Raw genomic sequence first — 13,971 nt, forward strand, 5'->3', positions numbered from 1 at the left:
TACCATTTGAAATCAACTGGTGTGTTAATCATGGGTAATTCTTCCTGCACTAACTGCGGGGCTCTAGTAAGTCATACTTGGTTGGCTTCCTTTGAGTTATTTTATGTACAGCATTCTCTTTAAAGAAAAATTATTTTATTAAATCTACAGTTTAATTTTCACTAATTCAATCTACGTTTTTATCCAGTGTATAATGTGTAATTATTTAATAGCTCTCTGTCTCAAGAAATAGTGAGAGATATATACAATAAATATATTTATTACATCTCACATACATATCTATTGTCCAAAAAAACAAAGCCAGGGTAACTTTTAGCTATATGATTTTAAACATGTGGAATGAAAAAACTTGTTCCTACATGAAAGCTGCTTTTAACAATCATCAAAGCCCCCTTCTCTAAGGCTAACTAGTTCATAAAATACTTTCTAATAGATTTCATGGCTTTGTTAATCCTGCTTATACAATAGAACTAATTTGATAATGACATTACTAATACTTCTCTTTTGATGAAACACTTCAGAAGGTTATCTGCCTACAAGAGCTTACAAGAAACTCACTTCAGAATTAAGGACACACACAGACTGAAAGAGCAGGAATAGAAAAAATATCCCATGCAAATGGAAAGGAAAAGAAAGCTGGAATAGCTATACTCATATCAGACAAAATAGACTTTATTTTTTTTAAGATTTTATTTATTTATTTGAGAGAGAGAGAGCACATACATGCGAGTCAGGGGAGAAGCAGAGGGAGAGGGACAAGCAGACTCTGCACTGAGTGCAGAATCCCACATGGGGCTCGATCCCATGACCCTGAGATCATGACCTAAGCCAAAATCAAGAGTCAGATGCTTAACCAACTGAGCCACCCAGGTGCCCCCAAAATAGACTTTAACACAAAGACTATGATAAAAGGCAAAGAAGAGCATTATATAATGATAAAAGTGTCAATCCAGAAAAAAGATATAACATTTTTATGTTAATGTTATGTTTATTTAAGTGCTTTATTAATTTATTATATATGCACCCAACATAAGAGCACCAAAATACATAAAGCAAATATTAACAGAACTAAAGGGAGAAACTGAAAGTAATACAATAATAGCAGAAGACTTTAATATCACATTTTCATCAATGGATAGATTATTCTGACAAAAAAATCCATAAGGAAACATCAGCCTTAAACAACACATTAGACCAGATGGACTTAATAGATACATGCAGAACATACCATCCCAAACTAGCAGAACACACATTCTTCTCAAGTGTACATGGAACATTCTCCAGGACAGATCACACGTTGCACCACAAAAGTCCCAATAAACTCAAGAAAACTGAAATAATATCAAGCATCTTTTCCAACCACAATGATATGGAACTAGAAATCAAATTACAATTAATTAATTATAAATTCCAATTACAAAAAATGGGAAATACAAAAGCATGAAAACTAAACAACATGCTACTAAACAACCAATGGGTCATCAGAGAAATCAAAGGAAAAATCCAAAAATAACTAGAGACAAAGGAAAACAGAAATGCAACATATCAAAATCTATGGAACGCTGCAAAAGTGGTTCTAAGAGGGAAGTTCATAGCAATACAGACCTATCTCAAGAAACAGGAAAAATCTCAAATAAACAATTTAACTTTACACCTAAAGGAACTAAAAAAAATAATAAGGACAAACAAAGCCCAAAATTACTAGAAGGAAGTAACAAAGATCACAGTGGAAATAAATGAAGTCAGGACTAAAAACGCAACAAAAATGATCAATGAAATTAAGTTCTTTGAAAAAACAAACAAAATTGACAAAACTTTAGCTAAACTAGCCAAGAAAAAAAAGAAAGGAGACTCAAAGAAATAAAATCATAAATGAAAGCGGAGAAGTAACAATTGATCTCAGAGAAATACAAAGGGTAATAAGACACTACTATGATCAATTGCATGCCAAACGAACTCTTAGACATCCTGGAAGAAATAGATAAATTCCTAGAAACATACAGTCTTCTAACACTGAATCAGGAAGAAATAGAAAATCTGAATAGATGAATTACTAATAAGGAAATTGAAACGATAATTGAAAACCTCCCAACAAACAAAAATTCAGGACCAAATAGCTTCACTAGTAAATTCTACCAAACATTCAAAAATTTAATACCTAGTCTCAAACTTTTCAAAAGAAATTGAAGAGGAGGAAAAGCTTCCAAACACATGTTATGGCTAGCATTACCCTGATACCAAAACCAGATAAGGACACCACAAAAAGAAAATTACAGGCCAATACCTTGATACAAAAAGAAAATTACAGGCCAATACCTTGATAAACATAGATGCAAAAATCCTCAACAAAATACCAGCAAATCAAATGCAACAGTACATTAAAAGGATCACATACCACAATCAAGTAGGATTTATTCCAGGGATTCAAGGATGGTTCAACAACCACAAATCAATCAATGGGATACACCATATTAACAAAATTAAGGATAAAAATAATCTTAACAGATGTAGAAAAAGCATTTGATAATATTCAACATCCATTTATGATGAAAACTCTCAACGAAGTGCATATAGAGGAAACATATCTCAATATTAAGACATATATAACAATCCTACAGCTAACATCATACTCAACCATGAAAATCTAAAAGTTTTTCTTCTAAGATCAGGAACCAGATAAGAATGCCCCCTCTCACCACATAGTATTGGAAGTACCTACCCAAAACAATTAGGCCAGAAAAAGAAATAAAAGCCATCCAAATCAGAAAGGGAGAAGAAAAACTGTCATTATTTGCAGATGATATAATACTATATATTCATCTAAAACACTAAAGAAACCACCAAAAAACACTTAGAACGAATAAACGAATGTAGTAAAATTGCAGAGTATAAAATCAATATACAGAAATCTGTGGCATTTCTATACACTAACAACAGAACATCAGAAAGAAATTTTTTTTTAATTTTCACATATAATTGCATCAAAAAGAATAAAATATCCAGAAATAACTATAACCAAGGAAGTGAAAGACCTGCACACTGAAGTATAAAACATTGATGAAAGAAACTGAAGACACAAATAAATGGAAGAATATTTCATGCTCATACATTAGAAGAACGAATATTGTTACAATGTCCATACTACCCAAAGCAATCTACAGATTCAATATACTCCCTATCAAAATACCAATAGCGTTTTTCACAGAACTAGAACAAATAATACTAAAATTTGTATGGAAACACAAAAGACTTCAAATAACCAAAGTAATCTTGAGAAACAAAAACAAAACTGGAGGTATCATACTCCCTGATTTCAAACCATACTATAAAGCTCTAGTAATCATATTTTTTTGGTACAAAAACAGAATACAGATCAATGGAACAGAACTGAGAGCCCAGAAATAAACCCACACATATATGGACAATTAATGTATGACAAAGGAGCCAAAAAGATACAATGGAGAAAGGACAATCTCTTCAATAAATAATTGTAGGAAAACTGAACAGCCACATGCAAAAGAATGAAACTAGACCACTACATTTCACTATACACAAAAATTAACTCAAATGGATTTAAAGACTTGACTGTAAGACCTAAAACCACAAAATTCCTATAAGAAAACATAGGCAATATGCTCCTTGACATCAGTCTTAGCGACATCTTTGTGAATCTGACCCCAAAGGCAAGAAAAACAGAAGCAAAAATAAACAAATGGGACTACATCAAGCTAAAAAGCTTCTGCACAACAAAGGAAACCATCTTCAAAATGAAAAGACAACTTACTGAATGAGAGAAGATATTTGTATACCATATATCTGATAAAGGGTTAATATCCAAAATACATAAGGAACTCGTACAATTCAATAACAAAAAAACAAACAACCCAATTTTAAAAAAGGGGCAAAGGCTCTGAATAGACATTTCTCCAGAGAAGACATCCAGATGTCCAGCAGGCACATGAAAAGATGCTCAACATCACTAACCATTATGGAAATGAAAATCACAACCACAATGAGATATTACCTCACACCTGTTAGAATGGCTATTATCAAAAAGACAAGAGATAAACAAGTGTTAGAAAGGGTGTGGAGAGAAGGGAACTCTCATCCACTGTTGGCGGGAGTGTAAATTGGTGCAACCAGTATGGAAAATAGTATACAGATTCCTCAAAAAATTCTACCATATGATTCAGCTATTCTACTTCTGGGTATTTATCTGAAGAATACAAACACTAATTTGAAAAAATATATGCACTTCTATATTCATTGCAGTATTATCTGCAATAGCCAAGATATGGGAACAACCTAAGTGTCTATTGATACGTGAATGGATAAAGATGTGGTATATTTATACAATGGAATATTACTCAGCCATAAAAAAAGAATGAAATCTTGCATTTGTAACGACATGGATGGACCTTGGGGGTATTATGCTAAGTGAAATAAGTCAGATGAAGAAAGACACATACCACATGATTTCACTCATATGTGTCGTCTAAAACAAAAAAATAAAATAAAATAAAAACAAACTCAGAGATACAGAGAACAGAGGAGTGGTTGCCAGAGGGGAAGTGGATGGGGGAGGGTGTGTGTGTGTGAAATGGATGAAGAAAGTCAACTCTATGGTGATAGATGGTAACTAGACTTGTGGTGATACTTTGTAGTGTATACAGATGTCGAATTATAAAGCTGTACACATGAAGCTTATTAAACAAACAAAAATATCAGCTGTCTCAAAACTGTATGAATTTGAAAAGGACGAAAATAGCAGTTTCCAAGTCACATGTCAACATGTGTGGCTAACATTGATCTTGTTGCTCTGCTCTGTCTAAATGATTAGTAGTGCAATCTCAGCCAGCTTTCAGAATAAGCCATGGTAGAGAGAATCTTCAAAAACTCAGTTTAAAAATAACAGTGTGGCAAACGATCGCCAGTCTAAAGACCTCGCTTCGCTTAGCCAACAGTAACACTGGATGTGCACAAGTGAAATGGTAAAGAGGGTGAGGGTGGGGAGAAGGAAGTGTAGCTGTTTGGCTTTATAATGATAGAAGGAAAATCCCTCCCAGAGTATGTATATTGTTTGTCTTACTGGATATCACCTTAACTGCTATGACTGCAGATGCTATTAGTTAAAATGCATATTAAGTTATCTGGTCCTTCTTAAAACCTCATCAGACCATTTAACTTCTAAATTTCTATTAGCAACAATTTCTAATGGAAACATCTCAATTTTGGCCTATTGTGAGAGGGTTACAATCGACTTGAAGTGTCTGGAGGAAAGTGGGGTGATCCCATCCCATACCAAGAGACACAAAATGTGCCAAAACTTACACCACCATTTTTCTTGTTGAATTATAAAGTGTGAAACAAATATTAATAGCAATTTCCAAAGGAATAAACTTACTTTCAGTGCAAATAGGACAGCATCCTTTTCTGTTGAGAATTTTACCCTAATCAAGAGGGAAAGAAAAACAAACAAATTTAATGTTAAGAAACAGGGTCTGCTGAGGACAAAACTCTTGTTTTAAATCTAATACCAGCTAAACCAATGAAATCAGTCCAAGCTGTATTTGAACTTGATGCCCAGACAGTGATGATGATGGCAAAAATGAACTTTGAAGTATCAGGTTCTAATGCAGGCAAAGTCATTCAGAAAGCTTTCCTGTTCTTATCCTCTGAGAAATATAATATCCAAGGGGCTCACTGGTGTGATTTTTCTCAAATGGGGGGAAGATGGAGACAGTCTGGATTCAACCTTTTCATTGATATCCATTGTCTCCTCTAGAGACAAAGCATACACCCATAAAAATGGGAATCATCTGTCAACCTCTCAATTCTGTCTTTGCTTGTCAGAGGGGCCTGTTTCAAACAATAAATCATATCCCAAGCACAGGCCTATGGATATGGACAATTATCTGTGCTACAGAACAAATTCAGTCAGATTTCTTCTTTCAGAAAGTGGTATGCTATCTATGTTAAGTCACTGTTACACAGTCAAAGCCAATGAAGCTGAGGGTTTTGAAATGCTGAGTAATTTTCCATTACCTTTCTGGAAATACAGTGTAATCTCCTATATTTCATTTCTTCTAATTTTTTTTTAATGCATGGCATTAAAAGGAGGAAACGTATTCTCAGGGTCCGTATCAGAGAATGTCACTGTCTTGTCTCTGACTCAATGAGACTCACAGAGAAAAAGAAATGTGGTCAATTGCCATTAGCGGTCAACTGCATAAAGAATAGATTTAGGCACTCAAAAAAAAAAAAATCATAGGGACTTTTAAAATGCTGGTTGATAACTGAAGAACTAGAACCACGCCTCATTCATTTTTGCATCAGCCAGGGCTAAAATGGTACATTAAAGACTATGACAACTTTGAAAGAGGCTTAAAACTCGGGCCCACTCAGCCCTCCCTGGTTTGGGGCATTATGATGTATTTTCATTGCCTAGAGCTCGATTATCTATTTCTATTTGGCACAGAGGCCCCCTTCGGAGTCTTGTGACCGAAAGCAGTTGAAGAAAAGACCAACTGAGGTCGGTTGGGGCCGCTGGAGTGGTGGCCCCAGGGGAGTGCAGTAAAGTGCTCTATCAGGAGGCAGAGCTACTTGAACAAAGGCCCCAACAAAGGCTGACTATATGATTCCCTACATCTGCACCTTGGCAGAAACTGCCATCTCCCTTCTCCTGAAACTGAGTGGAGCTGGTAATCTCACTGAATCACATAAGGAATAAGTCAAGCACAAGCTATGAAGTCTAGGCTCCCAAGTTCTATGTAACTAGCTGTGGAACTCTGGATACGTTGTGACCTCACTGGTAAGAAGTTGTCTAGCACCCAACTCAGAGGGGTGGTCTCAACATTAAACAGGGTAAGTCCTGCGACCATAGGGAAAGTCGCAGTACATATCAGTGATGATGAGACGGCAGTGTTATAAACAACCTGTCCCCACTGGAACCCCTCACAGCCCTGTCACCAAAGGCGCTCCTTTTCCTCAGGGCTGGGGATGAGGGAGGGGTTGAGGGAGAGTGGGGTCTGTCAGGGAGGATAGACAGGAAACCCTTCTTCAACAAGGCACACACACTTCTGGAAAAAGAGATGAGTAGCAGTCAGGAAAGATAGAGCAGGGAATAGAGTCTGCTTCTTCAAACACACACACACACACACTTTTTTTAATTTCCCCAGGCAATGCAAGGGAGGGGAAATAAGCATTTAACAGGATTTCCACGGTAGAACTAAGTTATCTTCCAAAGTCCTTGTGCTGGCCCCTGAGGAACAGCTGGAAGGATGCCTAGAAACAGAAACGTGGCCCTTGGGGCAGGAGCCCGGCGGGACAAGCTTCGACAAGACCAGGAGGGGTGAGGTGGGGGAAAGGTCTGCACTTGGAGAGATGGATGCTCCTGGCCCAAATGAGGTCGTCAAAGAGGAGATGCTAATGAGATGCCGCTGACATGAAGAACGTTGACCTCCCCACAGCAAGAGGACAATGAAACCCATCAAGCCTGCCACAAGCCGGGGGACCCCAGTCAAGCTGGAAACCCCACCACGGCCTGCTGAGGCTAGTTACTTGAGCCACCAGGTTGGCACAGCATCCTGTTTTTGTCTTGCAGAATAAGGAAGCCTATTATTACCAACATGTGCTGCCTGAGTTCATTAGCAGTGAGGGTTCCCCAAGGACTGGCATAAATGATGTGGTCCCATTTTTCCCAATGAATATTTATAAGCAGACCATGTTCAAGTCTACTTATTGTATCTCCTTTTTTTTTTCTTTCATGGGAGGTTTTCAGTTTTATGTCTGAGGCTTTTTAAAGCAAGACTAATTAGGGTTGGTTTGGGGTTTTTTTCCTTTTTTTTCTCCCCCCTTCATTCAGTTGTGCAATAGCAACAGCTGTTGTTTTTTCGTGCCTCATTTGGCACTCAAGTAAAAACAGCAACTTTTTGTTTATAATAATAACAGATGTGAATAAAATTAAAAGCTGTCTATAACAGAGAAGGGAGGACATGCCCTGAATATATGGATATATTTTTTTCATTCACTGGAAGGTACTGAATAGGTTTGACATTTTCCCAAAATGCATAAAACCTTGAGAGGTTTCAAGTTGCTGAGGTGAAGTCAATGAAGCTCATGCTTTGGAAGATAATGGCGGCTTTCTTCGGAGTTCTGGAACTGTGCGTTTCTGAAAAGAGATATTTCCATAGGGGCACTATTTCCATTTGGGGCTACGACAGAGGCCAGGGTTAGGAAAGGAAAATGCAGCAAAGGGGTCGGGGGTGCTGCTAGGCTGCCAGAGAAACCTCTCGAGGAGTTTATTACTAAACGACTACATACTACTTTGAAAGACTAAGGGAAGAAATCCCTAATTTGAGAAGAGAGAAAGAGAAGAGAAAAATGGGAGGGCTGTTCAATGGAAAACCCAACAAAAGGAACAAGAGAGCAGATCTAACAGGAGTTGGAGACATTGAAACAAAGAAGTGGGAAAAGTCAATGAGGAATAGGAGATTTGGGACAAGTGAAAGGTTAAGAGCTATTTTCATGCGAGACTAGAATCTGGGTGGAAAGTGCAAAAAAGGAGTGAGCCTTGCAAAGGGGGTTGTGGCTGTCCAGGAACCTGGAAGTATCAGTGGATCTGGATTCTGTGTTCAGAAGATGGCATGTGACCATGCCACATGTAGGGTGTTTCCCAAGACCTTAAGGTAAAGAAAAAAACCAACCTGCATTCCAGACATACCTGCGGGCAGCTGCTGACGGGAACACACTGCTTCTTTCGACACTCTGTCTTGCCTTTCACACAAGCACAGATGGTGCAGTTAACAGAGGACCACATCTCTCCATCCTACAGGAGAGAGCACAGGATTCTGCTATCAGCTGGAGGCTGATGGGAGCTAATCCAACAGGCTGGGATTTCTCTGCCAAGGAGAGCATTTCTTACCCTGAGTGAGGGATCCATCATCAGACTAAATTACCCTGAGATGTCTCTGCAATTGGAGGGTTTGTGTGTGTGTGTGTGTGCGCGCGCACGCACATGTGTGTGTGCGTGTGTGTGTGTGTGTGCCCTCTCCAGGATAGAAAAAGAATTCTTGTGCATCTAACCAAATCATATTTGCATCTTGCTCCTCCTGCATTGTTTACTTAGCTTCACCCTGGAAGACAAACATGAGTTTTCATACATGATGAAGTAGCAAAGCTCTCATTTTCCTGTTTGATAGAACTGAAATGTTTAAGCTGTCCCAGACACCAACGGTTGAGATGTACAAAAGTGGTTAGTTTGTTCCCAGGCGTGACATGGTTCTGGACCACATAGGACATGAACATGCAAAGAACAGAGGCTAATTCAAAGGACTCTCATTGCCCAGGCAGACACCTGATCAGCAAGCCATCCAAATATGTGGAGCCCAGACAGAATACTCCAAGATAATGTGTCCCTGCCTGTCAGATCCTCTGCTCCCAAAAAGCTGGTTAGCACCTTGGAACACATTTTCTAACCCAGGCTTTTTGAGGAATATTTTTGGCTCACCGAATTTATGATATGCAATTGCCAAATACCCAGCCACAAGAAGCCCCGTTCCTCTAGAGAATGTGCAGGGACGCACGGCCCAGCTTGGGGAAAAGTAGATTACATGCACGAGAGATGGGTCTGAAAACAAAACAAGGATTCCTTCCTGGGTTTGTAAATATAAGCAGCGAGTTTTGTTAAAAACAGAGAAACTAGCTCAGATTTTGATGATGACTGCTCCTTTTCCTCTTCCTTCTCATTTTTTGAAGCTATATTAAGGACTACTAGAGCCTTTTATTTCTCAGGAGAGAAAGAACTAACTGAATCTGTCTTAAAGGGCATCTGACTAGTCCAAATTCTCTGAGTACACATTTCTAGGACTTGGTGTTTCAAAGATGACTCTCTGCAAATTATTTTAAGCCTCATCACATAAAGGAACCTTTGTATCCAGGGCCTTGAAAGCACTTTGCACACAATACCAGCATGAGAGGGAGTCTATTGCATCCAGGTGCTCGGGAAATGGAGGATGACTTTATGTTAAAGGGACACATGAGTGGCTCTGAGAGGCTGGTGTAAATACAACACACACACGACCCCCTTCCTTTGGGCATGACCCATCATGTCTTCTTACTGATTGCATAGGAATCAAGACTCTCCCTCCAACTCTGTCAATGTAAAAGGAAATCTGGCTAAGTGCAGGATGAGGAGCTTCCACGTCTGACTTGATTCTGTAGTTCTCGGTCTCAGGAATGTGCTGAGGTGGCACCTTCAGGTACAGAAAGACTCCCTCCACCCAACAGACCAGATAGAAAGCCCTTTGGACAAAGAAAACAATCTTCATTCTGATGTTTACATGGTCACTGCCCAACTGAGCTAACAGAGAACTATGGGTAGCAGTTGACGAGTAGCAGACGGTCAGTGGCCAACCCTGGTGGCTCAGTTGGGGCAAGGTTCTCTCACCTTTGCTCAGCAGCTGCGCTGGCTTCAACATCCTCACCTGAGCATCTTCCAAGTGAGAAAAGTCTCTCTTTGAAAAAGAAGCTTTGTAAAAAATTCTAGAAGTATTAAGCTATAGAACCATCAGGATCTTGGAAAGGGATACTGAGCATCTCTAACTGAATGAGATGCCCCCAGTCATTAGGGCACCCAGAACAGCACCGTCTTCAGCTCAGTCCCAGTCACTGGCCCTGCACATGTGGTGATCATGTTTCACAGGCTTAAAATACTTTGTAAAGCAAAAATAAAGCCAAAAAAAACCATTTTTCCAAACAGTTGCTTCTCTGCCCCACGTGTATTTGATCTTAAATATATGTATATATAATATTGCGATATAAATAATTACATTTGCATATATACACACACGACATATGTGTCTACAAAATATGGATTACTCTGGCCTGCCTTTTGTCTGGAGCTTTCTACATTCCCGTATAGTATAGTGGTTCCCAGGCGCTTGGCTTGTGACATACCCGGAAAATCTTGTTGCCAAACTTGCACACCTTGATGTCCTCCGGAGGCATGCGCAGGAGGCACTCTTCACAACACATCTCCTCCCCTCTGATGCAGCCACCAGGGTGGGAGCACTTCTTCTTACACACCACGGTGGAGTCCTGGGGGCCCGAGGGCAAACCAGAAATTAAAAATGTTTTCCATCTCTACCAAACATCCCACCTGACCTGCCTTTTAACAACCTACAACTAACTGCTTTAAAACATATTCTGAAGATATCACACTGTAACTTGTTGCAATAAATCTCTCTTTCCCTTCAAAATGTTATTTGTTGATGAGGTATCTGGATAAGAAGATGAAGAAGCTATGAGAAGTGTGATATACCTTCGCTACCTTCCAACTGTCTACAACTTAATGTTCAAGAAACTTCTGGTTCCACTCCAGCCAGCGTGTGGCTCACCAGTTTCCTTCTTCCTGCCCTTTTCCTCTTGCACGTCCTTCATGAACTTTGCTCTCTCGGGTCTCCTCCAGGGCTTTATGCCACCTTCAGGGAGTTTAGCATAAAGGCATGGTATCTAATCAAAAAGTAAACACTAGGAGCTACTGTTCCTCCTCAAGATGAAATTCCTTAGTGTGTTCTATGTTCACAGAAGAACTGAACGAGCAAGTCCAAAACTGGGCCTGGGCTCTAGGGCTCCTCCATAAAGTATGTAACCTTCATCAGGCCACTTATCCCCTGGGAGTGACGAGTTTATATCTGTAACTTTAAAAGGTATGGCTTGCTTTCTAAAGAAGTGGCATCGCATGAACACAATAGCCAAGTAAATTGTGCCTACTGATTTATTCAACACATTGAAGAAAAATTCAGAGCTGTTCAAGAAAAGTAAACTTGTTTAGTTCCCCAGCCAACAAGTTGCAATTTTACTGGAGTAGGTTGTCAGCTGGAATGAATGTAAGAGCAAAACTTTTGTGAGACTCGGTGGCAGGCAGGGATGGAGGAAAGTGGTGTCCCAGGTAGATGGGCAATCCCCTCACAGTGTGGAGTTAGTGGGAGACCGATGGCAGGGAAACGAGACCAAGCCCTCTCCTGTTGGTTAGCGTTGAGAGAGAGCTCACTTAAACAGGTTGTGTCAATCAATTTTTGTAACTTCTATAGCTCCTCTGTTAATCCTATGACTTCAAGAAGTATTCCTAGTATTCATCCACTATACTCCTACTGACCTATCCATCTAAGATTAATATGACAATGAGATAATCCTTTTAAAAATGGCATTAGTTGTGTTTTATTTTTAAGGTTCTACCACATCAGATTATGGATAGGATTTAGCATTGGACAAGACCGTTCATTTATTAGGTGTGTTATCTTACGCAAATCCATCTCCTTGAGCCTCAGATTCCTCATCTTCAAAATGGAGGTGAGAGTACCTGCTCCTCAGGTTTATTGTGCAATTTAAATGAAATATGTAAAGCACTTGCCACAGTTTCTGGCACATAGAAATTATTATAGGTCAACTCATAAACTGGGGAAAAATATGTTGCCAAGCTGCACGTCTTGATTTCTAGTTTGAAAACAGCGCACTCCCTAGCTCTCAAGTAATACATACTTCGCAGTAATAGATTTCCCACGTTTCATTACACACACGCACACACACACACACACGGCACACATTAGATCATATGCCTGGCAGTAGTTTAAGCAATGAGAATACAGAGATGGATGGATGTGCTTCTGTCTACAAGGAGTTCACAGAGCAAAAGGAGAGAGAGAACCGTGGGAACAGATAAACTGCAATATAATGTAGTAAACAGAATTAGTAAAGGTATAGAGGTAACAGAAAAGAGGGGTAATTACCTACCTATGTGAGTCAGGAAAGCCTCCCCAGAGGAGGTAACATGTGAGATAGGCTGTTGTGTATGAAGAGGAGTTTGCTAATCAGATTGAAAGAAGATGAGGATACACTCCAGGTGGAGGAATCATCAGATCTGAAGGCACAAAGACCTGAAACCATACTGTGCTCAGAGTACTATTGAACAATTTCCTGCACCTGCCATGGCACTGGGTGGAGATGCTGAAGAGGGAAGCTCTAAGCAGACAGAAAATAATACTGATTATCCAAAATGACTTTGAGCATCCAGTTTTCCAAAGATGGCAGTAAACGCATACTCTGAGAAAAGACAGCCTCTTGAAGGAACAATATTAATTACACCTTTTTGAGCACGGGGACATATTGCCTAATCTTCTCTCAAAGAATCCATGAGACCCAAAGCACTGCAAGCATAACGGATTCTCAGTCTGCTCTCCTGCAATTAAGAGAACTGAGGATGTGATATGTTTCATCAAAGGTTCAGTACCCTCAAGAGGAAGCTATAACCTGTAAAATTCCTGGAGAGCAAGAAAAGTCTGGAGGATGGAGGCCAAGGCACACAGAAGGAGTGGCTATATGTTTAGCATAGGATAGTATAAACCACAACTAGAGGAAGGAGCCTGAGGAAAGTATTCTCAGGCTTAGGAAATACTCAGTGTTCAGTGCCAAGGAACAGACAGTTCAGCCCCTATTCAGCCACCCTCCTGAAGGAGTCCATGCTACTTAACAAAGCATGCCTCAAATAATCAGGAACTTCTGAACTCTAATCCTAGCTACTGACTCATAGCTGACATTGAGCAAAACTCCTCTTTCCCTCTCTAGTGCTTTAGCTATTAAAAACAAAACAACAACCATCACCACCGAAATGCATTATTCTAAATTCATGTCACACAGATGTTTGGGTTAACTCACTAATGAATGATCCTAAAATCTCCCATTAAAATGATTCTCTTCTTGGTTTTAAAAATAAATCACTGCATAAGCACAGTCAATTAATGTGTGATGTACACCCCTTTAAAATTCTGGGGGCGCCTGGGTGGCTCAGTCATTAAGCATCTGCCTTCGGCTCAGGTCATGATCTCGGGGTCCTGGGATCGAGCCCCGCATTGGGCTCCCTGCTCCGCAGGAAGCCTGCTTCTTCCTCTCCCACTCCCCCTGCTTGTGTTCCCT

At 39.7% G+C, this 13,971-nt stretch overlaps 1 protein-coding gene across 5 annotated transcripts in view; it reads right to left on the minus strand.

Moving 5' to 3' along the window:
- Positions 1–13,971, minus strand: part of BMPER (BMP binding endothelial regulator) — a 249,704-nt gene that overhangs the window by 100,413 nt on the left and 135,320 nt on the right. For all 5 annotated transcript variants that reach the window (XM_045864437.3, XM_045864436.3, XM_064575064.1 and 2 more), the window contains 3 exons: positions 10,957–11,097; positions 8,723–8,827; positions 5,405–5,450 (listed from right to left, as the gene is read on the minus strand). In XM_045864437.3, the coding sequence (XP_045720393.1) occupies positions 5,405–5,450; positions 8,723–8,827; positions 10,957–11,097 (292 nt within the window). The remainder of the gene's footprint in view (positions 1–5,404; positions 5,451–8,722; positions 8,828–10,956; positions 11,098–13,971) is intronic.

This window comes from Mirounga angustirostris, unplaced genomic scaffold, assembly GCF_029215605.1.
Source record: "Mirounga angustirostris isolate CCGP_5_RB_7025 unplaced genomic scaffold, mMirAng1.0.hap1 SCAF_12, whole genome shotgun sequence".
Classification (NCBI taxonomy): domain Eukaryota; kingdom Metazoa; phylum Chordata; class Mammalia; order Carnivora; family Phocidae; genus Mirounga; species Mirounga angustirostris.